Genomic DNA, 24,384 nt, shown 5'->3' with positions numbered 1-24,384 from the left:
CAGTCAAAGCATCTTCTCAGGTCTTTCAGCCACGAATTTGGCGTCTTCCAACTGATCTTTTATCCTGCACTTTACCTTCCAATATGATTTGGAATCATTCATATCTTTCACCTCTTCACACATGACCCAAGTATTGTACTTTCCTCTCTTTAATTATGCTGAATAATTCTTTTTGTTTACTCATGCGGCGAAGTAACTCACGGTTGGTAACTTTTTGTACCCATGGAATTCTGAGCATCCGTCTGTATCATTTCAAAGATATCTATTTTTTTTCTGTTTCAGAGCTCTGAGCTCTAGACTAAGGTGTTTTCCTCGCTTGTTCGATTCTTGATAGGATTTCTTTTTTTGGGTTACACTGGCTGTTGATATTTTCTTCCAAATATTTTATGGAAGTTACTTGTTCTATAATTTGTCCCTTAGCATACACTTGTACGTTTGTTGGTATCTTTGAAAATACTAGAGTTTTAGTTTTGGAAACATTCAGATATAAGCCGATCATTTCGCCATGACGAACTACCGCATTTATTATATTTTGTAGTTCTTGTGCATTGCTTGCTATTAGAACGGTATCATCAGAGTACCTGATGTTGCCTATGCTGGTTCCCTTAATCTTGATTCCACCTTGAACCTCGTCTAATACTTTTCTGAGTATATATTCCGAATACAGATTAAATCATAGCGGTGATAAGACGCAACGTTGTCCGTTGTTCGTCGGATTCGTATATTTTCGGATGTTGTGTGCTCTATTTCAATTGTTGCCGTTTGATGCCAACATGGTTCTGACATAATTCGCAAGTATTGTTCGTCAATTCCAGATGTTCTCAAAATTTCGATCATCTTTTGATGGTTAACGCAGTCAAATGCTTTTCGACAATTAATAAAACGTGAATATACATCTACATTTATGTCTCTGCATCGTTGTGTAGGCACAACACAGACACATTTAAGGCAAAAGACCTTCTCGTGTTCCCAATCCCTTTCGAAACCTGAATTGAGTGTCACTCATTTGAAACTAACACTTCTTGTAAATTCGTGTATGAATGATTCTGAGAAAAGTTTTAAAGACATAAGACATCATGCTTAATATTCGATAGTCATTGCAATGTGAGCCATTGGATTTTTTTGGTAATGATACGAATGTTGATTTTAGACAGTCTGATGGTAGCTATTTTATCTGTGTCATATATCTTGTTGAATAGTGCTCTTATCAGGTCGAGGCTTTTACTCTCGTTGTCTGCAAATAATTATAAGTATTTCGACATTGATATTATTTGGACCGGTGGCTTTTCCATTCTTCTGAGTTTTTACTGCATAAATAACTTCTTCTTTTGTTATTTTTCGACCTTTTTTATTTATTCGATTATCCGTGGATGGTGGAGAACAAGGTCTATCATCTTCAAACAATAATATAGGTATATACAGCTTAATACTTACCATTACAAATTCCAATGGGGTATACTGACTATTTGTTACTTCTTCTTTGAGAACACTGAAAAAACGTAGGTACTCATTATATATTTTGATTAATATGAATGTATTTAATTAATAATTTTTAAGTTAAAACAAAATTAAAAAAATAATACTCCAAGGACCGATTGTTCGAACGCTAATCAAAACTTTATTGAAATCAAATATTTAATTAAAATCAAATACGTCATATTTTAAGGTTATGTTGACTGATTTATTTTATTCAATTTTATTATTTTGCGTTTTAATTTAAAATAAACCATAATTAAACTCTTTCTGATGTTAATTTCATGTTTTTATTTACAAATCAATAATAATAAGCAATTTTTAATAATTTTGACAGCTGCTGTAACGTATTTGATTGTAAAAACATGAAATTAACATCAGATCGAGTTTAATTATGGTTTATTTTAAATTAAAACGTAAAATAATAAAATTGAATAAAATAAATCAGTCAACATAACCTCAAAATGTAACGTATTTGATTTTAATTAAATATTTGATTACAATTAAGTTTTGATTAGCGTTCGAACAACCGACCCTAAAATATTTATAGAAACATATAATGCAGCAATATAACTGTGGCTATAAATATATCGAAGGAAGGCTACAAGTACAAGTAGCAAATTATAACTAACGAAGGAAATAGTAGGGACATAAAGTAAAGGAAAAATATAATGAAATATATTTCAAGCAAGATCAAAGAATATATGGTTTAATCGAGATGGTAATTAACGAACTTGATTTTCAGTATTTCAAAACATCGAGAAAAGAACTGTGAGTAAAATGTTTGATACTTACTGCATCTAAAAAAGACCTTCTTAATCCGATTTTGAGGTTACAAATCAAATCCATTCAGTTGAATATTAACATATTAATTACCTATCTCAAAAAACTCGTTCGGTAATTAGTGAACTTCAACAAAAAGGCAAAGTAGGCCTTATTTATATGTTTTGAAAACTAACCATGTGGATCGAAATAACTTAACAAATTTTACTATTACAAAATATAATGTCACAACCAACGTCTACAAACCAATATTTTTTCACTAACATTCATCTAGACCTAGAGAATACTGATAACTCAAATTTGAATAATACAAGTACCAATGCATTATATGCAAGCACTGTCTACCAAAATATCTACAAATATCCAAACAAGGATTAAGTAATTATCTTCAGCTCCATTCAGGGTACAAGACTTCAGGATTCAGGACTCCAATTGGGACCTCTGGTAAAATCAAAAAATATCATTTTCTGTAGCAGAATTTCACATAACAGAATATGTATTTATCTAACAAATAAATCAGTAGTTGATGAATTCTTAACTAGACATGGTTAAATTGTTGTAGCTAGTGAAGTCATGAAAGCCAGACGTCTAATTTCATCAGCGGATAGACCAGTAATATTACATGTAAGCCGCCCAACGATCCCACATGAATATCTTGTAACAAAACTAGAAAATATTGGATTATAATTAGTCCATCCAATAAATTTTTTTAGAATAGGTGCATCAAATCCAGAAGACCAACACATACACCGCTTCAAAAAGCAGGTTTATCGCTCCTTCCCCAGATATTATCATACCCGAATCGTTGATGATAACGTATGAGAATCTATCATATCGATTTTTTTTAGCCCTAGACAATCAGCTTTGCTTTACATGCAAACTATCTAGACATGTTGCATCCCAATGCCCTTCCGATAACATTAATCCAAATATCCAACAATTACAACAACCCACATAAAATACTCAGATCTCGCCAATATCTTAACCCGCTGAAATATCTTCTAATGACATATTCTGAGACAATAAATAATATTCTACCCAAAATTCCCTCATTAGTAGGTATAAAATTGTCCAAAAGACGTTAATATTACCGTTGATTGAATAACCCAAATGGGGTATTCAATCAACGATATTACTTAAGGCACCCCACTTTGGCATCAAATCCGGACTGCACTGCTCAATCTGCAAATATTTCAACCACGGAGAAAACTTCTAAACCAACTGCCTTCTCCTTAGCAAAACGAACAGCTAAAGATATGTCTCCAGCTACTCCGAAAAGCACCACCAAATACCTCTACCTTCTCTGTTTCCAAAAAAGTCGGAAAAATAAAAACCGAAAACAAATACTTCACATTAAGAAATAGAACCCACTGAACATATTATAAACTATATCGACTCCCGCTCTCCTCCCTTTATAATCAACAGCCTGTAGCTCAAACAGCTTCTAGAAAATACACAGGAATTAAGAGATGTTGTTAGCATTGCTTAAGACTTTACACAAGATATTCCTGCACATTTTGATATTAGAATTCACCGCTATATATCAACGTTAAATCTCCAAAATTTTCCCAGAACATGGTTAGTAAATGGACACAGCATTCCTCCGTGGATTATCAAAACCTCACATGTAAACCTCCCAATTAACGCAATATAAGAAATTAGATACCAATCCACATCTTATATATCAAAATTATAAACAAATAGTCTCGAATTACAAAACTTATACCCACATCTTCACTGATTTATCTAAGTCTTCCCAAGGCGTAGGAGCAACAGTATTCATAAACAACGATACCAAATATCAAACTAGTCTTCTTCAAACATAATTAAAAATAGTTTTCGTATGGGTTCCCTCCCACTCTGGAATCGAGGGAAATGAAAACGTTGATCATTGGGCTTACATAGCTGCGCAATTACTTTCATTGACAGAACAATCTACAAAAAATGGAAGATATCTACAAGCAAACTAAGAGAGATAAAAGAAAATACTGGTCCATGGAACCCATATTCAATCAATATATCTCACCAAGTTATCCTATCTCGTCCTCGGTTAGGACACTGCAAACTTACTCAAGAACATGTTATTTCGCATACCCAAACACCAAAATGCAGCAAGTGTAATATACCAATCTTTACCTTGCTGTAGACCTTCGTGGTAAATGCGGTTATTTTCTAAATAATAAACAGAAAATATCAAATAAAGAAATAACCCAAAATGTTTAACCAGTATTAAAAGTAAAAATTAAACCTAAAAGCTCGAAAAGAATGGGCTCTCACGAACAATCTTCATTTAAAAGCTTTTATCAATTTTAAAATAAATATATTAAATTATATTTTTAAAGGATGTACTTACGTGTGAGATAGTGGGCTAATGGATTGAAGATCTCCAATTTCTTCATCCCAACATGTAATATACTTTTTGTAACTCGCCAACTTGGTCTTAAGCCTATTGGAGCTCATAATCAGAGTGTATAGAAACATTAAGACGAATAATACTGTTAAAACTAATACAAAAATTACAGTAAGAGGATTCCTTTCTTCTGGAACTAAAAAATAGAAAGTGCTTAGTCGGTTAATTATTAAAAAAAGATGAATGGAAGTTCAAATGCCTTATAATATAGATTTTATAACAGATAAAAATGTTTGATTTTGATAACGAAATATTTTGTTAATAGAAAAATAGAGGAAAAATATACATATTTTTTAAAGAAATGTATGTATGTTAGAAGTTGAGGGAAAGAGAGGTACAGGAAAATTGAGGAGAAAATGAAAGACATGTGTGGCAGAGGACTCGAGGGAGAAAGGTTTAAATGAAGAAGACACGATGGACAGGGATGAATGAAGAAGAAGAGTAAGGAACAGGGATCTTCTGAAAAGGAAAAAGCTAAGGAAGAAGAAGTGGAGAGAATATAACATATCAGTAAAAGGGCAGGTGTCAAAATAGAGCAAGAAAATACAAGGATCATTGTTACAGATACAGCCAATAACAACCAAAACCAACTACCACAAATAAATTTACTTCAAGATTATAAGCCATCTGGTCTACCTCGGGTCCATGACAGCCAACACCGGAGGAGACACTGAAGAAATAGGATGGAGAACATCAATGGCAAAATAGCTAGACTGACTAAAATCTGGAGAAGCCATGAAATTAGTGTAGAGATTAAAATGAGACTAGTCAGATTCCTAGTCTTTCCAGTTTTCCTACATGCATCGGAATATTAGACCATCAAGGGATTATGTCTCAATACTAAAACAACTAAACATGAACCAAATGGCCTTGAGAATCTCACAATGCAGTGCAGCGTGGAAAATAAAAGATTCAGAGGCACATTCCCTACAAGGTACATCGACCACATCGTCTCAACCATTGGTCTGCCACTATGAGAATGTGTAACATTGATGGAAGATCAAGAAAAATGGAGGATCATCGGCAAGATCAACTTATGATATCACATAATAACAGGATATCTATATCAGGTTGACAAATAAGAAGTTCAGTTATTGACAGCTCGAGTTCTCAGTAAATGTACATTTATATGGTAATAAAAGTGGAACTTCTAGAAAGCTGTGAAAAGTCCCTAGAAAACTAACTTCATTGCTTTCAATACACAATTACAATCAATGTACTAAACTAGTAAACAATTACTTAGTTAGTTAGTTAATGTGCTCAATAAAGTATAAGATAAACCATTGTATATAAAACGAACAACACATAAATATGTAAGTAAATAAATTTACAATGGACAAAGAAAAATAGCTTACTTATGAACTAAAAAAATGAAAATATAGTTGATTACATATTCAAATAAACATTACTAAACCAAAACGGTTATATTGTATTTGTTTCCTAAAAAATAATAAATAATCATAATTTCTAACCATACCTGTCAATGAAATAAAAGACGGATAATTGCACCCATCATAGTAAAATCTTGCAGTTATTCTGTAGCTTACACTTTGTTTCAGATCTGGCAGAGTAATTTCCGCTCCATCATCACTAATGTTACATTGTTTTACTTGACTTGGAGCGGTGCTGTTGTCTTCGCGTATACTGAAATAAAGAATATTATCAGCATTTATTTGCCATTACCTTCAAATTAAATAAAAGAGGTCTGAAAACTATTTATCAAAAATATGATTTAAATATGAACCCATGATAAAATTCAATAAAAAATAAGCTAAGTGTTAATAACATGGAATAATAAAAGTAAACCAACATAAATAAAGATATTTAAAGGAAACTTGTATGAAATTAAAAACGAATGTAATAAAAATTAAATATAAAAGAGAGGACAACCTCACACTCCTGGTAATGTAAAAAACTGGTATAATAAATAATTTTTAAATCTAGGACTACAAACAAACAAAAAAGAAGCAATCGTAAGAATAAAGTAAGGGATTTAATTAAAAAATAAAAATAATAACAAATTAACAATATTTGTGAAATAAATAAATACAATAATGTAATACAGTATGTGAAACAACAGTACTGTCCCACAAACTCGGCCCTCAATAACTGGGCATTTCTCGACAGAATTAAAAAATACAAAGACAGCGCTGAGTCTCGTTACGCATTGTCATTCAAGATCAACGTCCGTTCGGTGAATGCCCTCATAGACACTTATTTTCCCCTCCCCACCCTGCCCCCCATATTTATGTACCAGTCAGATGCCACAAGTCAGACGTCTCTCTCAGTTTGTTATTTAAAGTCAGGCTTGGTACATGTCATAGTGATACTACATAGTCAGTCACTGTTACTACGTATACTGTTAATGTTAGATAAATTGCTGTGTTGTTTTTTATTCTATATGGTAACTTCTAAAAGAAAAGAAAACAAGTCAATTTATCAATGGAACAGAAGTTGTCGGCATTAAAGCGGTTGGACAAAAAGAGATGCAAGCAAGATAGGTGAAAAAGAAAAAGAGCAGAAATAGAAGCATGATGGTGAATTTGCAGTGAATTATTAAAAGAACGAAAAATTATGAAAGAACGTAAATTCAATCAAATGGGGCACTGTACTTTGTTTTGTCGAGCTAGAGGAGAAAAGGAACCCAAATTTCACGCCCAATACTGCAAGAGCATTAAAATTCTACCAGCAGTTTAACAAGAAAGGTGAGCCAGATTTTGTAGCAGATGTAGCAAGTGTCGGTTGGCTTGACCGGTAGAAAAATCGATATGGGGTCAGACAAATTACTATATGTGGTGAAATTTTTTCTGGGAATATGACAGAATGAAGAATTCGTGAATATGAAAAAAAGTTAATTGAAAGTGATGCTTTGATAGAGAATCAGATTTGCGATTTGATAATTGCGATTAAACGAAGTTGAATTTTAGTTTCGTGTCTTATCGGTAAAGCTAAAAAGCCACGTGCCTTGTAACCAGTTTATCAGTGTGTATAAAAGCCAGCAAAACTCATAGGTGAATGGAATTATCTTTAAAGAGTAATTGTTCAATCACAAATTAATCCCTTAATTTGTAATCTCACATTATTCTTAACTTCTTAATATTTTACAACATTTTTATCGCCGATCGAGAAGAATCGGACAAAGGGGCATTACAAAACGATTCGATCCTTATAATTACATTCGATTCTGTCCAGTAATGTTTTACGATTAGTTCGTACCTATAGTTAAAAGATATATGATGGTGATATAGAAAATATGTTCTTGTCCTCCAACGTGACTGCACTCTGCCAGTCTATAAACAAGGAGATTCTAGCAGAGTTCAAAAAGGTACCGCCACAATTTGCTTTTACATGTTTTGGTAATTAAAGACGATCAAAATTTGCTGCAAAGCTTAATAAATAGACTTATTGGAGTTTGCAGAGGTGTAAAATAAATTAAGTCCTATAACAGTGGTGCGTATTTTGAGAAAACTACTAGATAATGCAGGACACGAAGTTCCAGAAAAACATGATGACGATGATTCTGGCCTAGTGGGTTTAATAAAATAGGTTCCTGGTTGTGGAGATGACAATAATAGTTACGTAACAGCATCGATGAAGCAGGATACCGGAAAAAAAATTTTTTTTAATGAGAAAATTGTTGAAGTGGCGAAAGGAAAAAGGACGAAGAAAGAAAGTATTTGAGATTCTAGTGAAGAAGAGATGATCAAAGATGATGAACCAAAAATGAGTCACATCGAGGGACTTAAAAGTGTTAACATATTTAAAGCAGCAATGTGCTTTAGCAATGGATATTCTGTTTCTCCGCCGTTTGCGTGACGATGCCGTTCGCAAGAGAGCGAAATATGAGAAAAACATAGATAACCATTTTTTTAACCAAAATAAAGTACGTGGTCTTCGTTTTTGTATGTAATTCACCTTCTTTGTAGGGGTTTTATATTGTTGTGAGTTACATACTCCTAATTGCGGCCCTGTGAGTTAGAAAATTCCAGAAGCCTCTCTGTCGCCAAACTCCGATAAAAAGATTACCTTCGAGAATTTCGGATATTTCCTAGGATTCGATCGCTGCCCAGTCATATGTTTTCGAAACAATCCGTTCTCATTATATAAGCCAGCAAGGGTGAACTCTTAGAATAGTATTCGCGATTTTAGGCATAAATGCTAATTATTTTAAGCGATAATTATTAATGTAATTAGTAATTGTGATATTTGTAATTTGGCGAATTTTTGAGTAAAATAAAGTTAGTTGAACCAAGTTCTGCTTCACTTAATCTCTAAACTCACAGAGCAACGCAACAATATTTTAGTGATTTGATAGAATAAAGTTGAAATTTACTGTCCTTTGTGGCATATTTGATAAATAATAACATGTTATAATCTATAAGAGCATTTTTGTTAGGTTTAAATCTATTATTCTCGATAACCTGACATTTACACTAACAAGGCAGTCTTTGTGTTCACATCAGATTTGTGAGACTCTATTGTAATAGGAAAATATTTAAAACCTAATAAGAATGCTTACATTTCTTCTTTTTTTTTGTTGAAATATTTGACTCTTTCTTTTCAGCGTTTAAAGAAACTATTTATAGTCTTTGAAAGATATGTGCTGAAAACCTTACTAAAAACTTACTAGTATACATCCAAAAGTGTCAACTCTTCATTGGATAGTTTATCCCATTTTAAAAAGTATACATCATCGTGTACTGGAATGATACTACTTAATTGATATGGAGACGATTTTGCACATTTACATTTATCTTGAACACAATCTAAAAGAAAATTATTTTTTGTTTTAAATCAAACATTTAGAAAAATAAAAGAAAATTATGGTCTGTAAGGAACTCGAATTTAACATTTCGTATGTCAAATTCAGACTTGGCTATATTAATAAGATCATAAATTTAAATAAGAATGCTTGTACCATAGTACCACCAGCTTGACACACTCAGCGCAAATTTTTATTTTTGTATCTGACTTCGACTGTGTTTCTCATAATATTTTGCTAAAAAAACTGCATTTTTACGGTATAATAGGTACTCCTTTGGAACTAATTTCATCGTATATAAAGGATAGATACCAAGCAGTCAAGTACGGAAATTGTGTCTCTGAATTTAAGCAGATAAAGCACGGAGTTCCACAAGGATCAGTTCTGGGCCCACTTTTATTTATTATATGTTAATGACTTGCCCAGTTTCATGGACCCATTTAAAACAGTTCTATTTGCAGATGACACTACTTTTGTTTTTTCTGATAAAAAACGTTTAGTTTTAGAAACCACATCTAAGTATGTAAATTCCAATGCTCAATCATGGTTCGTAGCAAATAAACTTAAACTAAATGATAACAAAACTTAAAATTTAATTTTTTCGTCTACCTTTGATGTGAGTGTTAAAAAAAAATAATGTCAAATTGTTGGGCATTAGGTTGATGTGAGTGTTAAAAAATATAATGTCAAATTGTTGGGCATAACAATTGACAACACATTGACTTGGTATAACCATATTGACCATCTCAAAGGTAAACTTTCTAGTACCTTATTTTTACTCAGACAATTAAAACTTGTTACAAGTGTTAATACTTTGAAAATAAGTACTTTTCTCTTTTTCATTCATTTTTAAGCTATGGTGTTATTCTGTGGGGAAACTCTTGCAATGCCCTAACAATATTTGTATACCCAAACATATACCGTAACGCCAGAATGGTCGTGAAACAAAAAACGAGCAGTGCGCAAAAAAATTACAAATAAAAATTAAAAAACGGCTTCGTCCACCAAAAAAAATTACTAAACTACTAATAAAAAGGCGAAAGCCATAAAAAAAAATTAACAAAAAACTCTAAACCTGGGCACGAGAGGCCCACATCCTCGGCGCTAAGTCGCCGAAACGGGCGAGCCCGGAGCAGAGATTTGGGGCCCGAGCGAGCAATTTCAGATTCGATGATAAATCACCAGAAATAGCAGAAAAAGAACGCCTTACGGTTACCTGCTTTGATCGGTATAGGATATCGTGTTGGAGTTCTTGTACCCAGGACTTCCACACGACAAGCACTTTGTTGATAGCTGTGCCCCTCTCGCGCATCAGAGTGCTATAGGGGGGAAGGGATGGTCTGCAGCATTGGGGCGGGGTAGAGTGACTCCTGAGTACAAGAGTTAATCCTCCTCGCCCCAATGTATTGTAACACCCGAGTGTCATTCTTAAGGGGTGTACAAGTCTCACAGGCTAGGTTAAATTAAATTGCTTGCTGGCGGTGCAATGGTAATAACTATATAACCTGCATTTGTATAGCGGTGCAGAAAGCAAGGGGAAACTATTGCATTATTCCTCCCTAGAATAAGCGGCCATGGAGAAGACAAACATTATAACTCCTAGTTCGCGGCGGGCCTTTGTTAATCGAGGGATGCTAAGAATTTCCGCCAGGAGTAATTACCCGAAAATAAAAAATCCAGAAATCAGCACCGTAAATCAGCACCGTTACTCCCTGCTGCAGTCTATATTGCAAGGTAAAGTCAAAGGTAAGCGAGGACCCGGTAGAAGGAGAATATCATGGCTGCGGAATTTAAGAACATGGTTTATAAAAAACCTCAACGGAGCTGTTTCGAGCCGCAGCGAGCAAGGTCATGATTGCCAATATGATTTCCAACATCCGAAACGGATAGGAACCAGAAGAAGAAGAAAAAATCCAAATAAAAAACAGCTATCCGTATAATTTCGAAGAAAATAAAAAAAATATTGGTAACATATGGGATTAAATTTTGTCAGAAATCCAACATTTATTTTTATACATAGATTTAAAAATGATATTTATGGTATTAAGACATAGCCCAGCATTGACATTGACTTGAACTACTTGCCGTTGGAAATTGAAATGTTGGATTTTGCCATGTATAAGGAGAGAAAAAATTGACTGGGCAGAGAAAGCAAAGTTTCACAAATAAAATAGTCGGTTAGGTTAGGTTAGGTTGTTCTCACTGAAAATTCCCAGATATTTCAACAAAAAGAAATATCTAGAAGAATTACCTGATATACTAACTTTAGAAGTCATGAAGTACCAAACTTCAAAAGCCAGTGATCCAGACTAAGTACAGTATTAAATTAGTGAAAGAAGAAAAGTAGCCCATGTTGATGAAACGGTTCGATGCAATCTATAAATGCTGTAGGATTCTAGAAAATTGGTTGAAATCGTTATTTAATCATATCCCAAAAAAATAACAACGCAAACAAAGACGAAAATTTCCATTTAATGATCTTCCAAAAGACATGTTTAAATTTATTACCGAATACATAGAAAATGTGAGATAAACTTGGACGACTAACAGTTTAGTTATGATGAGGAAATGGAAACTAAGGCAGCAATATTTGGGTTATCTGTTGTATTAAAAAATGTAGAGATCGACAAAAAGACCTATATATCTATCTCATCGACTACAAAAGGGTTCTTGATAAAGTAGAACATACAGTGCTTTTAAAATTTTAGAAGATAAGGGCACAGATAATAAAGATCTAGAATTTCTTAAAAATCTGTATTTGGAACAGAGAGCACCCATGTTGAACAAGACGATGGACGAAATATTAATACAACGAAGAGACCGCAAGGGATGCATTTTATCTCTTTATTATTTAATATATATATATATATATATATATATATATATATATATATATATATATATATATATATATACATATATAAGTAAAATGTAATGGCATGTCTCGCAAAACAGAAAACCAAAAATTGTATATCGATGGAAGGCAACCGTTTTTATATATACGGTTTTCCATTTATATATATATATATATATATATATTCACAGGATACACGTTTAATAGGACTTTAAAAGATACAGCTAACGGCATCAAAATAAATATTGTGTAATTAACAACCTAAATCCTAAATGATGTGGCCTCAATCTTAAACAGATGAGTTTTCGATGCAAAATTTAATGGCCATGATATCGAAGAAGCAGATAACATCCCAGCATATTGAAATTATTGGAATTTATTCAGAAACTGATTAAATGATTGACTTGATTAAATTTGCAGTGAGCTCTACAAGAATGGTGGCGACGCTCTGCTACAGACACTGTATGAACTTTTACTTCATGTCTGGTAAAAGGAGACTACAAACTGTGAATAGTCTCAAGGCGACGTGGTATGCCCGTTACATAAAAATGCGACCAGATCCAGCGTGACAACTACAGAAGTATAACCCTGTTAATGATTGATTACAAAATACTAGCAAATATTCTCTACGAAAGGCTACAGTTTTACTATAATTAAAAAATACACATTAGAATTTAACATTGAAACCCATCACCTATTCGGTGGCTTCAAGGACACATACGACAGTATCAAGAGAAGAGTCTATACCAATCTGATATTGTTATAAAACATAAAAGCCAGTGTTAGGATACAGAATTTTAGAACTTTTGAGATATAAGATGGGCTCAGACAAGGGAATGTCCTAGCTTGCCTCTTATTTAATATTGGCCTGAAAAAGGCAGTCCGAAACACACAAATTAAAGACAGCGGTACTGTTTTCAATAGATCGATACAAATATTAGCATACCATGATGACATTGACATAATAGGGTATAGCAAGTAAGATGTTGGACAATATTTCCTAGTATTTGAAACGGTGACAAAAAAGGCGATTTAGTTATCCTCATCAATGAAGGCAATACCAAGTTCATGTTAGTTACTAAGAATCTTATAGCAAATGAGAAACAGTAAACAGTCTATGGAATTCACATTTTTGAACGTGTTAATAGCTTCACGCTTCACGTAACTTGGCTCGCTAGTGACTACTACCAACAAAAAAAGCGAAGAAATTAAAAGACGAATAAACCTTAGAAATAGGGCAAACTATGGACTCCAAAAATAATTCCACTCAAAAAAAATCTCAAGAAGAACTACAATTGGATGGCGTTATGCATCACTAGACCAAGCGCCAAAAATTGATTTTGAGATATTTGACTTCAAAATTTTCATTCTATTAAAATTCAGTATATGTTTTCGTAATTTTTTGTTTTCGAAGACAGTTTTTTATTTTTTCTCCAAGTGCGAAATAGTAACTTGCTAATGTTATAGAAAAACACTTTTGGTCGACTTACGATTTTCGCCACATTGTGTAATTGTGTTATACATCAATAGACCAAGCGACATGAAGGTCGTTGATGCGTAACTAAAATATCACTTTTAGTGAATGATTAGTAGGCCACAAGCTATTTTTTCTTTTTGGGTATGACAAGAAAAGTCGTTGTTTTGAATATTTTTATTACTTAAGAAATTAATCAAAAATATAAAAAAAACTTGAACTCAGTGTTAACAGTAGGTAAAATTTTCTAAATATTATGAAAATAGTAAATAAACATTAGTCAAAGTCTAAGTCTCTATAAAATCCGGCAATGTCATCTTCTACTATATTGGTATTGAAAAGGGAGCGATACAGAGGTTTTGCATCATTTGCTATTAGGTGCATTAAAGATCTTAAGTCGTTAGGCTTAGGCACAGAAAGTGGCTTACCTGTGGGCCAAAGAGGAATCAAGTGGTTACTTAGGGATGGCAACGAGCTGTCCGTTTAAAAGTTTCTTGTGAAGATCTACTTCAACTTCACTAGTGTTAAAATCAGTTTTCATAAAAATACTCAGTGGTTTATCCTTTCTTATTTCAATTTTTCTTGTTTTAAGCCAGCTTACCTTACTGTTTTCTATGTCTGATTTATGGTTTGTAATTATAGTTTCCAACTTCTTTGTTCCAACGAATTCTTCTTTTTTCATTCTGTGAACTACTAGTGGGTTATTTTTACGGCATTTCTTCATCACGTTTAGGTAATCATCAACGGTATATAAACGTTGTTAAAATTTTAGGGTATTTTCAATATCTCCAAAATCACTATCATTGGGTAAAAAACTATGACCAGGAAAGAGATAGCGTAATGTAATTTTTTCAATGGTTAGATGAGTTTCCAAAATCGTTTTCAGAATCAAAACTATTTTGATGTTGCGGTTTTGGCCGCCACAAGAGTCTGACCACAAAATTACATGTTTTGCAGAAGTAACATTTTCTTCAATGTGTTTCTTAAGACGACTGCCTACTTCCTGGGCTGCCCGACCAGCTTCACCTTCTATCCAAACATAACAATGACCTTTGTTATCCTTGCCGCTATGGATACCAAGGTTGTAAATATATAATTGACGCCTATAATATACGATATTTGTTGGAATTCTCGGAAGGGGAAGAGTTTTTTCTAAATCAAAACAAAAGGTTTCCACTTCTGGTCGATTGTTGCTCATCTTCAAGTCCAGCTTTCTTTCTAGATTGTGCATTTTCAGCTTCTTATATGTGCACATTTTTTTCTTCCTTTAACTTGCTTAATTTTTCGTTATCTGTGCAATTTTTAATTTCTAATTCGAAACAATCACATCTACTACAAGTATCTTTTTTTAAATTTTTTCTTTGAAGATTAAATCGTGTTAAAAATATTTTTTTGTAAAACGAAAATTTAACAGGATCACTGTCTGCTGCTTCAATATATAATTCATACATTTTACTTAATGTTGTTTCTTCTGTTAGGTATTCTCTTTCTGTGTTAGCTCTTCTGTAATGTGACTTGTACTTAGGGAATTTCGTTATGTGCTCAATTACTTTTTGTACACGATTATCGTTAATTTTATTATGACCTCCACTTTGACCACGACCATCTCGAACACCCATTGGACGTTTCATAGTTTTCAATGCTGCATTGACTTTGCAACTTGATATCCTCAGGGTCTGTAAAAAGAAAGGTTTACACACTGTCGGAGCAGATATTGTGTATATCCTTGTAGTATTTCTTTTTTTTTACTGGTGTTTGTTCTTTTACGCTTTATTGGGACTTCGGAAATATTTGAACAAATTATAGCTCTCTTAATATTATAGAACAATTTATGCAATAACTGACACTACTTCTTAAACTAAATGCCTCAATAAGTTATTGTCAACAACGTTTATGTACGTGTGTTGCCAAATATTCGATTTACAATCATTAAAACCCTCGCAAGAGGCGCTTGGTCTACTGATGCAAGACTAATACAGAAAATTACGCAACATTCAAAAACCAGAATAAGAAGAAAGGCACTTGGTCTTTTTAAATATATCTGGTTAACCGTTATTAACAGACTAATGGGATTTATTCTGTAGATAGTTTATGCTATTTCCCACCAGAAAGCGCCATAATCCACAATTTGAGAAAATGGCGCTTGGTCTAGTGATGCATAACGCCGTCCAATTATTATATACCAAACACTGCTAAGGTCGGTCCTCACTTACCGGTCAAAAACATGTCGTAATCATAATAATTAATGTCGCTGGTGGTTAAAGCGACTATTAAAAAATATATGTTTTCCAAACGAATAAAACTAAATACTTCATTTTAAAAAATTACGTCATTATAATTTTATAATAAACAACATCACTTACCTGGTATTTGATAGATTAATGTTTGTTCTAAATTCTCTAAAAGATCATGAGTTTCAATAATTATTTCATATTCGCAGCCATTTACTAAATTATCAGCTGGGTTGGCCAAATTTAAGGATGGAATGATGAGAGTGTCACCCTGAAAATAAATGGTGAGTTTTATTATTAACAAATAGTTGATTAAATGCAATATTTTAATATTGATGATACCCATCGGCTTATTTGATTCTGAGTAATCGTTTGGCCGAGTAGAATAAGCACGGATGAAAAAAATAATTTTTTTTTAGATCATCTATAATTATCATATTTTCTCTTTTACGCTAATGGTCAAAGGCTTTATCACCGGCTCAGTTGCACAATAAGCAGACGGTAATTTATTTATTTTCATTTGATGATTCGCGATTTAGAATTCGGCCGGATAGGGACATTTTTCTGTTAAAGACAAATTATTGTGTTAGTCGGATCATAATTCGTTCGGGATGTCGCAGTCGATCTGATATAGCACGCCTATCTTTGTAAATTCAACAAAGCTGTTTCGATTTCCACTTTTTCCTTCTAACGTAAAGTTGATTTTTGAATATACATATAATATAATTAATTTAATGTAATATAAATGCTTCAATGAATAATTTGTTTTGTTTTATTCTTGTTGGTTGTGAAGACGATTAGTCTTGTAAAAAGAGATACTTAATATATTTTCTACGACACTTCTATATAAAAGATATTCGAACTAAATCTCAGAGCGTATCAGTCTCCTGATCCTACTTCCTAGGAGTTCGGTTCACTGTTATGTTACAATGCAAGTGAAACCTTATAGGCCAACCTCTATTACAATCGGTTAGTATAAAACTACTATCTACTCGTGGTCTTTCACTTCTATCGAATCTTTTCTTTTAACCTTGTTACAAATATATTATTAACAAGTAGCAGCATTGTTGCAGCAGCATAAAATTTAAAATGGATCTGCTACTTGAAATTATTATTTACGAGTGGATTGAATCGGCCGATGAACGAGTAGTGATTCCTACCGGAATGCAGTAAAGCTGGGCATTCACGTTCCGACTTGCGGTCCCACTTACTAGGACTACTAGTTGGATATTCGTCTCCACTCACGCTCCGACTTTCTATCCAACTAGCGGTCCAACTTCAGATCTAGTTTGTTTTCACGACGGTGTACATCGCTTAACCAAAACATGTATCGAGCAAACACAACGTAAAATATAATTAGGAGGAGGAAAATGGCAACATTGTGCTTGTTATCCTTATCATTAAAAAAAAAAAGAAGAAAAAATGTTGGATGAATAAATTATTTGTTGATCGTGTGAACTATTGTGACACAAAATTGCTCAATGTCATTGATGAGGAGGATGAACTACCTCAGAATGGACAACTTCACTTTTTTGCTGTTGTTGGAAAAAATTGGTCTACTCATTTCCAAAAAAGATACCATCATGCGTGAATGTGTCAGTACTGAACAACGCCTTGTAGCAACTTTACGCTTTCTGGCCATTGGAAGCTCATTTGAGGATCTGAAGATCAGCTGTAAAATATCTCCACAACTATTGGGAAAGGTCATACCAGAAACTTGCAGGGCTATAATAATTTTTCGTGAAATTGAAAGTTATCTTTGCTCAGCGATGTCGGACAGACAGCATCAATTGATGTTGTAAGCAAATTGTATAAAGGGAGGAAATATGAGTTACGAAGTGATCTTGTAGTAAATTTACTGTTTTAATTGGGAATAAGCCACAATATGAGTTAGTAATTAAATGTATTTGACGTTTGGACTTCCACTTCGGAAATCGTTATTTACTTCCAATCCGGAGTGTTGGAAATTGTACCTGTGTGGGAGTGTCCAAAATACATCTACAGAAAGGAAAATGATTTGCTCTATCAAAAAATAGATGATGATGAAGAATTGTATATTTCAATAGGGGTAACTTTTATGCAATTGAGAGTTTATTTTCTATTAACGGTCGGTTTCACAAAGTAAAGTTACCTTGCGGTTAAGAGATAACCAGCGGTTACCCTGAAATATAGGTTCCACAATATAAGGTCAACATCTCGGGTTGTGGTTAACCTACAAAATTTTTAACCCAAAGTAAAAGCGGTGGCTTAGAGCTTGACCAGGATATCCTAACCTCGAATTTCGTTTTGTTGGCATTGACAGAGTGCAGACAGACGCGTAAATTATTAATTAATCAGATATGGATTTATATGATGTAAATGCTTTTAGCAGTGACGAGGAAGCTGGCAGACCAAGAATCATTAGGCACAGAACAAATCATTTTGAAGAACTAGACCATGAAGATTATTTCTGTCGGTTTAGATTCTCAAAGAACACAGTTGAAAATATTTTGGAGCAAATTGAAGATACATCTCTAAAGATAGAACATTTTTGTGGGTTCCGTTTTATAATCATAATTTTAACTTGGAAGAACAAACAACCACTACTTAGAACAAACTACCACACTAGAACAGAGCTTGAAAATGAGAATAATATTTGTATATTGTTTTCGATCTAACGTGACAAAGGTGTCATCTATACTGATCAATGTCCATAATATTTACTGACAATATTTCACAAAAATGTGATTATTGCCCATAATTTTCTAGCAACATAGGAAAAATAAAACGAAACCTAAGGTTAAGTGACCATAACCGAATCTGTGAATTTGAAACGGCATCTGTCAGTTAAACTAGGGGTAAAGGTTACTTAACTCCTAGGGTTAACCACTGATTGTGAAACTGGCCGTTAATGTTTACGAACTAGGCATCTTTGCGTAGAGTAATTCGTAGAAATCTCATACGTAACAGGTTCCGAAGATCAAATGACTGAGGAAATTTTCGATCCGACGTGTGATCCGACTTTCAACTTCACCATTCACGCTCCCACTTCGTCGCCAGTCGGAAGTCGGACCTTCAAGTCGTCCCTCTAGATTCTAGATTATCCGACTCGTACCACTAGTTGTCCAACAAATTCAACCAGCTCACTCACGGTCCGATTTCAGATCCAACTGCGGAAGTTGGAGCACTAGTTGGACTATAAATCGAAACGTGAATGGCCCGTTTAAAAATCGGAACGTGAATGAACTAAAATATATAGAGATGTACCAAATTGGTAATTACGGTAACTTTTGTAATATTTTCATGCAGACAACATTTATTATAGGATTTCATTTTTTTTTAGCTGATTTCATATTGCTGTAAGGATGCTCATTCACGCAGAAAAAAACCATTTTAACCAAAAATTCTTACCTGTTTAACAGAGAGTCTATCAACGCCATCTATAGGATTACATATTGATTCCTCAGTATCCACAAATCTTATTGAAATTTGATCAACTGTGTCTGTAACAGATGGTCGAAGGCTATATAAATATAGTTAGCAGATATTAATATAAACAGAATTATTTCAGTTATGATATTATCCCGAGGTAAATATTATCTAATTAAATCAACAATCCATCAAGTGAGTTATTATATTGACTCAAATATTGACACATTATCTTTAAACTAAGACGCATTTATTGTATTCACACTTCGAAATATAATAATTGTTATTATCACTTATTTTTTTTTATTGTAGATGTGCAATGCTGTAGAAAATATTGTTGAAATGTTGTATGGATTATAAAAAAAATCAGTATAAAATTGTCAATTTTATTTGACATCCTTCTTCTTCTTTAGGTACCGTCTTCTTAGCGAAGGTTAGCAATGACCTCTGCAAAATCTTCCCTATTTTGGGCTTTCCTTATTAAACTTTAAAAGTCTAATCCTGTCCAATCTTTGATATTGCGCAGCCAGACTCATTTGTCGTCTACCCGGGCCGCGTCTGCCTTGTATTTTCCCTTCTATAATAAGCTGAAGGAAGAAGCTATATACCTGTCGTGTCTAAATATACGTCCAAGATAAGACGTTTTACGCTTCTTGACAATTTCTGTGAGTTCACGTTCTCTATTCATACGCCTTAAAACTTCTTAATTTCTAACGCGGTCGGTCCATGGAATTTTCAGCATACGACGAAATACTCACATCTCAAAGCTCTCTAAACGTCGTAACGAGCTGACTGTTAACGTCCAAGCTTCCACGCCGTGTAATAGTACACTATATACATAATAATTTATCATGGCGGTATCGTAGGGACAGATTAAGATTACGGGCAGTGAGTAACTGTCGCATCTTTAAGAAGGTGTTTCTTGCCTGTTCTATTCTACATTTAACCTCTGGTCTAAGGTTTCATGTATCCAACAGCCTAGATACTTAAACTTTTTCACTTGTTCAACTAGATTGTTGACTAGTATGTTTATAACTGGTGTGTGTTTTTTTGAAATTACCTTTGTTTTGGTTTTTTCTACATTCACCTTAAGGCCGTATAGTTCTCCTTCTCGCACTACTTTGGTTAACAGAATTTGTAGTTCTTCTTCACTGCCAGCAATTAGTACTGTATCATCGGCATACCTGATATTGTTCACGATTTTTCCGTTGACTTTTATTCCTTGATATCCTTAAGGCACATTATTACTATTCAGTGGCTTTCGATTAATACACTTTTATATGTATTATAACCATAAAGGAGCACAAACCACATACTACAAAGCACACTTAAATCTATAAAAATAAAAAACTTTAGTAATTGACGTGATACAGATTTAATAAAATTTTCGAGCACTTTCTGCCACTTTAGATAGCTTCGAAGTTCCCGTCGAAGAGTTTGATCTCTGACTGAAATTCATCTTGACCATAAGGTTTTCCATGTTTAAGGAATATTATTGCTGCTTTCACGTCCTCTAAAAGGATGTGTAGACCTGTTATGGTTTTCGATATTTGTTGTTCTACTTTTACATCTGAGAACAATTCTTTTATGTAATTTTTCCATGTTAATTTGGTTTTTCTATATGAAGGGTCTCGGGAGAAAACCATGAATGTCACAAATTAACTAAAATTGAGTTAATTACGCCATCTAGTAAGTTTTGTTAATATCTATGTTTGGACATTTCAAATAAGGAAGAAAACAGTGCGTGTCACGAGTTATTATAGTTTTTAAATACCCTATATCGGTAGAAAACCGGGCATGTCCGCGCGTAAACGGCTGAAACACTGAATGTCTACTCAGCAGCGCCAGAAAATGTAATTGGCATCCTTGTCTTGCAAACGGTCATGTCAGTGTAGTAAATACATCGTAATAACCACGTGCTTGTGCAGTTCTGTTTGGTTAGTCAATTTATTTAAAACAATTATGACAGCTAGTGGAAACATATCCACTAAAAAGAGAGTGAAAATGGGCAGGTTATACAAAGTCATGAAAAAAATGAAGCTTCAGTCACATGTGTTTGGTGAATTCTGCTAATGCAAACGCTTGAAGTAATATCACAAAATGAATAGACAAATAATTTTAAATCATTTTAATTCATTGATATCTCATAATGAACAAAATGCGTATTTGTGTTCTCTTATATCATTAGTAAACGTACAGAGGCGGCGATCTAGAGCCAAAAATGTACATGCTGCAATATATCATGATGCAGCCTATATGTACAGGGTCAGAGTTCAGCCAAGGTCAACTGCTAATGCTGAGGATGAGAAAAAACATTACGAAGAAGTACAAGTTTGTGCCAAGTTTTTTCGTGCAGTTCATGGTATTACAGGGACAAAACTTCTACAGAAAGAGTTAAAGCAGTCTGGCACGGCTCCTAAAGATAAAAGGGGCGCAATAAATTATAACACAGTGAAGCCGAGTAGTGTTAATAGTGCTCACGAGCATATTCAGTCATTTAAATCAAGAAGTAGTCACTATAGCTTACATGATAATACAGGTAAAACCCACGTGCCTGAAACTTTAAATATAATGAAAATGTTTTCTCTGTTTAAAGAAAAATGTCCGGAAGTTAAAATTTCTTATCAAAGTTACAGAGAAATTTTTAGACAAAAATATAACATTAGTTTCGGTTATCCGCTATTGGATACCTGCAGTCAATGACGACCTGCAGACGAAATTACTGCAAAAATGAAAGCAGCTAAAACAGACCAGAAAAGTGGACGTACTGAACTAACCAAATTAAAAGCACTTCGAGCTCAATCTTCGTAGGACTCATGCATTTTATGAGAGGAAAATGGAAAGCAAAAGAAGGGCACGAATAGAGAAGAATTATGAAGCTATAGCTATGGACTTCCAAAAAAATGTTTCCTTGCCGAATATCTCCACCAATGATGTATATTACCGCCGACAGCTCTCGATTTACTCTTTTAACATCCATGTGTTATCAAACGCTGATTCTTACTTTTATACATATTAAGAGTTTATTGCTAAAAAGGGATCAGATGAAGTGTGTTCGATTCTTTTCGATTTTATTTTGCATCATTTGTCTCCAATTGTTCAACATCTACACATTTTCTGTGAAAGAGCAGGTGGACAAAACAAAAACTATACAGCGGTAAGGTTTATTCATTACATGGTATCAGTAGTAAAACGTCTTCAATCCATTACAATAACATATACCGTTAGAGGCTATTCGTACCTTTAGTACGATAAAAATATGGGTCTTATTAACCTTAAAAAAAGAATGGAAACGGCTGCTGATTGGGAGGAAAATATTATAGCTTCTCGAACAAAGCCTGCCCCATTTAATGTAATTTCAGTATCTCAGTGTTTCATCAAGGAATGGACTGAATTATTTAACGATAGATATGTCAAAAACGCTTCTTTTGCTACACAAAAAATTAAAGAGGTGATGTGTGTTAATACTCATGTTCGCACTCTATTTTACCGAGATTCATATAATGGTAGCAAACTTGAGGACACCATCCGTTCTTCCGTTCAAGCTAAAAAGTCACATAAATTGTCACCTTCGGAATTTGAACTACTCACGCAATCATACTTCAACTTTATTGCTATTAACGAAGACAAGTTCAAAGACATAATGTTTTTGTCAAAGTTTTGCGAATCTGAACAAGCAAAAGAAATGTACATGAGTATACCTCATGAAATGAAGATAAAAAAAAAACAACAAAGGAACTGCCAATAATTCAAATCTTGAGGAATTGCAACCTGTTATAATGAAGAAACGTCTGGCTCAGAAAAGAAACGCACCAGGACTTTCATGATTTTCTTCCATAAAAGATTTTTTGGATATTTTTTACAAAAACTGTTTGTTTCATTGGTTTAGTTTTAAGTACTAGTTTTTAGTAGTAAATGTTAATGATAAATGTTTTGGAATATAATATATTAGGCACATATTTTAGTTTTTACACGGTATTTAACTGTAAAATTCATTTTTTTCAATAAAATATTTTGTGACATTCATGGTTTTCTCCCGAGACCCTTCATATATACAATTATATCTTCTTGGTATTTTTTTCCTATTGATTTTTTCTTGAACTTCTCTGTTATTTCCTTGAACTACTTGTAAACACCAAATATATCGTGTTTTGTTTGTGATATTTCAATATCTCTAAGTTCTTGCTAACTTGATTCTCTGATTTTTCTCTAAATTTGGTTATTGATGGACCTATATCTGTGCATATTATTATCTATTGTACTTTTTCGTCTGTCTTTCATAACTACCAGGATCTTATCAATTATCCAGGATTTCTTTTTGTCTTTACTTGATTTCAGTATTTATTTTTTACAGTTTTCATGACTTCGACTATTTTATTTATTTATTCTTCCACTATTTTATTTATGATCTAGTAATTATGGTAACAGAAAAATATGGTAATGTTCTATCTAGCACACTCCAAAGAATATTAAAGATCCTTAATAGGTGGTGCGACATGGAAAAACTCTGTCAGTTCAAGTAAAACAGTAGTAGTCAGTTTTACAAGAAGACGGAACCTAGATAACATCTGGATGCCCACTCTGGGCATATAAATGGAGCACCCATTTAGTAAGAATAACCAACAAAGCAAAGCTTTCATTTTGGACATGTCGAAGTGGACATGTAGAAAACATGGTGTTTGAAACCGAAACAGATGTACTGTAGTCTGTAGACTGCAGTAAGATCTACGATCACGTATGGTGCACTGATATGGTGGTCTAAATGCCAACAAAAGACCACTAAAGAGAAGGTAAATAAGCTTAAACGACAAGTATGCTTAATTATTACAGAAGCGATGTCTAATACTTCAAATACCTCCATGAAGGAGTCATGCTTGACCTCCTTTCATTAAATATATGTATGGTGAAGGGAACGAAGATAGGAGCATACCTAGCTGGAGCGGCCGAAATGATGAGTATTAGAATTTTTGAAAATGACGGGTATTAGAA

The 24,384-nt window shown here is 33.5% G+C and overlaps 1 protein-coding gene across 1 annotated transcript in view; it reads right to left on the bottom strand.

The window, feature by feature from the left end:
- Positions 1–24,384, bottom strand: part of LOC140449646 (uncharacterized) — a 156,496-nt gene that overhangs the window by 30,639 nt on the left and 101,473 nt on the right. Inside the window, exons 5-10 of the mRNA XM_072542907.1 lie at positions 19,378–19,469; positions 16,120–16,258; positions 9,294–9,432; positions 6,144–6,310; positions 4,610–4,802; positions 1,435–1,489 (exon numbers count right to left, since the gene is read on the bottom strand). Of these exons, the coding sequence (XP_072399008.1) occupies positions 1,435–1,489; positions 4,610–4,802; positions 6,144–6,310; positions 9,294–9,432; positions 16,120–16,258; positions 19,378–19,469 (785 nt within the window). The remainder of the gene's footprint in view (positions 1–1,434; positions 1,490–4,609; positions 4,803–6,143; positions 6,311–9,293; positions 9,433–16,119; positions 16,259–19,377; positions 19,470–24,384) is intronic.

This window comes from Diabrotica undecimpunctata, chromosome 1 (assembly GCF_040954645.1).
Source record: "Diabrotica undecimpunctata isolate CICGRU chromosome 1, icDiaUnde3, whole genome shotgun sequence".
NCBI classification, from domain to species: Eukaryota; Metazoa; Arthropoda; class Insecta; order Coleoptera; family Chrysomelidae; genus Diabrotica; species Diabrotica undecimpunctata.
This window is presented reverse-complemented; position numbering and strand designations above follow the sequence as displayed.